Here is a 2,714-nt window from a genome sequence, read left to right on the forward strand (position 1 = left end):
TATTTGTGTTCAGCGTGATTAGATTACAGTCCTGTAATAGTGAATATGACAAAAGGTAATTAGATTACTAGAATATCGACCGTGCGTCACTTCCTTGATTTGAAATGCCTTCTATCTGAATCTAATCCACCCCCCTTCCCCCCCACCCCCTGTCGTCGTGGTTCTGTATAGGTACTGGCAGTGTTCACTGTCACTATAGAAACAGAATTACTAGAACAGACATTGCCGTTCAAGTCAACGTTCCGTAATGATTGTGCTTCTGCATTATGTTTTAGTCCTATTTCTATGACTGTGACATGTTAATATAGAGAGACTGCCGAGGGACTTCTAACCCACGATTTAATGTCTGCAACCAACATAAGGACTGAAGGGAATACTATAGACTTGTATAAACAGATTCCTCCATGTCCATACCTTTTTAATCCTTACCTTTCCATCTCTTTCCCTCTCCACCCTCCCCTTTCTCTCAATACAGACAGGCTTATGAAAACTGCTGTGTTCTAGAGGCTCGTATTTGTTACGACGTGGCCAAGCTGATGTCCCTCAACTCAGAAAGGTGAGTAGTGTCTCCGCTTGACTGTCGCTGTCTGTAGCAATACCATAAAGAGAGAGAGGACTGAATTTGGATTTAACACGTTTTAGCATGGACATTTTCCATTGAGGGGCTTCTACCATTTTAAAGTACACTGAACAAAAATAAAGGCAACTTGCAACAATTTGAAAGATTTTACTGAGTTACAGTTCATATACGGATTAATTTTTTTTGTTTTTTTTAAGAATTCATTAGGTCCTAATCTATGGACTTCACATGACTGGGAATACAGATATACATCTGATCACAGATACCTTTTTAAAAAAGGTAGGGGCGTGGATCAGAAAACCAGTCAGTTTCTGGTGTGACCACCATTTGCCTCATGTAGCACGACACATCTCCTTCACATAGAGTTGATCAGGCTGTTGATTGTGGCCAGTGGAATGTTGTCCCGCTCCTCTTCAATGGCTGTGAGAAGTTGCTGGATATTGGCGGGAACTGGACACGCCTATCCAGAGCATCCCAAACATGCTCAATGGGTGACTGGTGAGTACGCAGGCCATGGAAGAACTGGGACATTTTCAGCTTCCAGGAATCGTGTACAGATCCTTGTGACATGGGGCCGTGCATTATCATGCTGAAACATGAGGTGATGGCGGTACAACAATATGCCTCGGGGTCTTGTCACAGTATCTCTGTGCATTCAAATTGCCATCGATAAAATACAATTGTGTTCGTTGTCCTTAGCTTATACCTGCCAATACAATAACCCCACCGCCACCATGGGGCACTCTGTTCACAACGTTGACATCAGCAAACCGCTCGCCCACACCACGCCATACACGCTGTCTGCCTTCTGCCCGGTACAGGTGAAACCGGGATACATCCCGGGAAGGACACACAAGATGAGCAACGTTACAACGCCGATCTGCAGTCAAGTCAAGGTTTTTTTATTGTACCTTTATTTAACTAGGCAAGTCAGTTAAAGAACAAATGTATTATTTACAATGACGGCCTACCGGGTATTCGATCTAGCAACCTTTCGGTTACTGGCACAATGCTCTAACCACTAGGCTACCCGCTGCTACCTGCCGCCTCGTCGTTCCCTATTGAGGGCAACGAGTACACAGATGAGCTTCCCTGAGACGGTTTCTGACAGTTTGTGTAGAAATTCATCGGTTGTGCAAACCCACAGTTTCATCAAGCTTTTTGTGCGTATGGAACATTTCTGGGATCTTTTATTTCAGCTCATGAAACATGGAACTAACACTTTACATGTTGTGTGTTTTTAATATATTTGTTTTCAGTGTTTTTGACTGGGTGGGGATTCTTATGGGTTGTGACCAGAGCATTGTCTTCCTCTAGTTGGGTTGTATGGTTTAAATGGCTTGAAGACATATCACCGCCATCAAATCTAATGTTATTAGTCACATGCGCCGAATACAACAGGTGTAGACCTTACCGTGATATGCTTACTTACAAACCCTTAACCAACAATGCAGTTCAAAAAATAGGTAAAAAAATATTTACGAAATAAACTAATGTAAAAAATGTAATGAAATAAAAAGTTACGCAATAAAATAACAATAACAAGGCTATATACAGGAGGACAATAATATGGGCCTAGTATAGAGGTCCTGGATGGCAGGAAGCTTGGCCCCAGTGATGTACTGAGCAGTACGCACTACCCTCTGTAGCGCCTTACTGTTGGATGCCGAGCAGTTGCCATACCAGGCGGTGATGCAACCGGTCTGGATGCTCTCGATGGTGCAGCTGTATAACTTTTTGAGGATCTCAGGACCCGTGACAAATCTTTTCAGTCTCCTGAGGGGGAAAAGGTGTTGTCGTGCCCTCTTCACGACTGTCTTGGTGTGTTTGGACCGTGATTAGCGGTCCAAACTACATCTAGTGGTCGCAGATTTGATTCAGTATTCCCAACACTGCAGGAGGCGGTAAATCACCAATATATTATTTTTACACTTTTTTTTCAAACACAAAAGAAGAAGAACATGTACTACTTTAAAATTGAGAGAGCCTTAATGGTGCTGCCCATGCTGTCACAGACGCCATAATGGCACAGACGAGTCCTCTTTCCATCTCTATGAGCAAAACTAATTTGTCTAGTAATCCAGTGTGTGGCCAGTGTATTTGGTCATGTGATATGAGCACGTGTGCTGTCCAT

The 2,714-nt window shown here is 43.1% G+C and overlaps 1 protein-coding gene across 1 annotated transcript in view; it reads left to right on the forward strand.

Annotated features, from left to right (window-relative positions):
- Positions 1–481: 481 nt before the first annotated feature.
- Positions 482–2,714, forward strand: part of LOC120046058 (CSC1-like protein 2) — a 45,830-nt gene continuing 43,597 nt past the window's right edge. Inside the window, exon 1 of the mRNA XM_038990976.1 lies at positions 482–556. Coding sequence (XP_038846904.1) covers positions 537–556 — 20 coding nt within the window. The 5' untranslated portion in view covers positions 482–536. The remainder of the gene's footprint in view (positions 557–2,714) is intronic.

This window comes from Salvelinus namaycush, chromosome 4 (genome assembly GCF_016432855.1).
Source record: "Salvelinus namaycush isolate Seneca chromosome 4, SaNama_1.0, whole genome shotgun sequence".
In the NCBI taxonomy this organism is placed as follows: domain Eukaryota; kingdom Metazoa; phylum Chordata; class Actinopteri; order Salmoniformes; family Salmonidae; genus Salvelinus; species Salvelinus namaycush.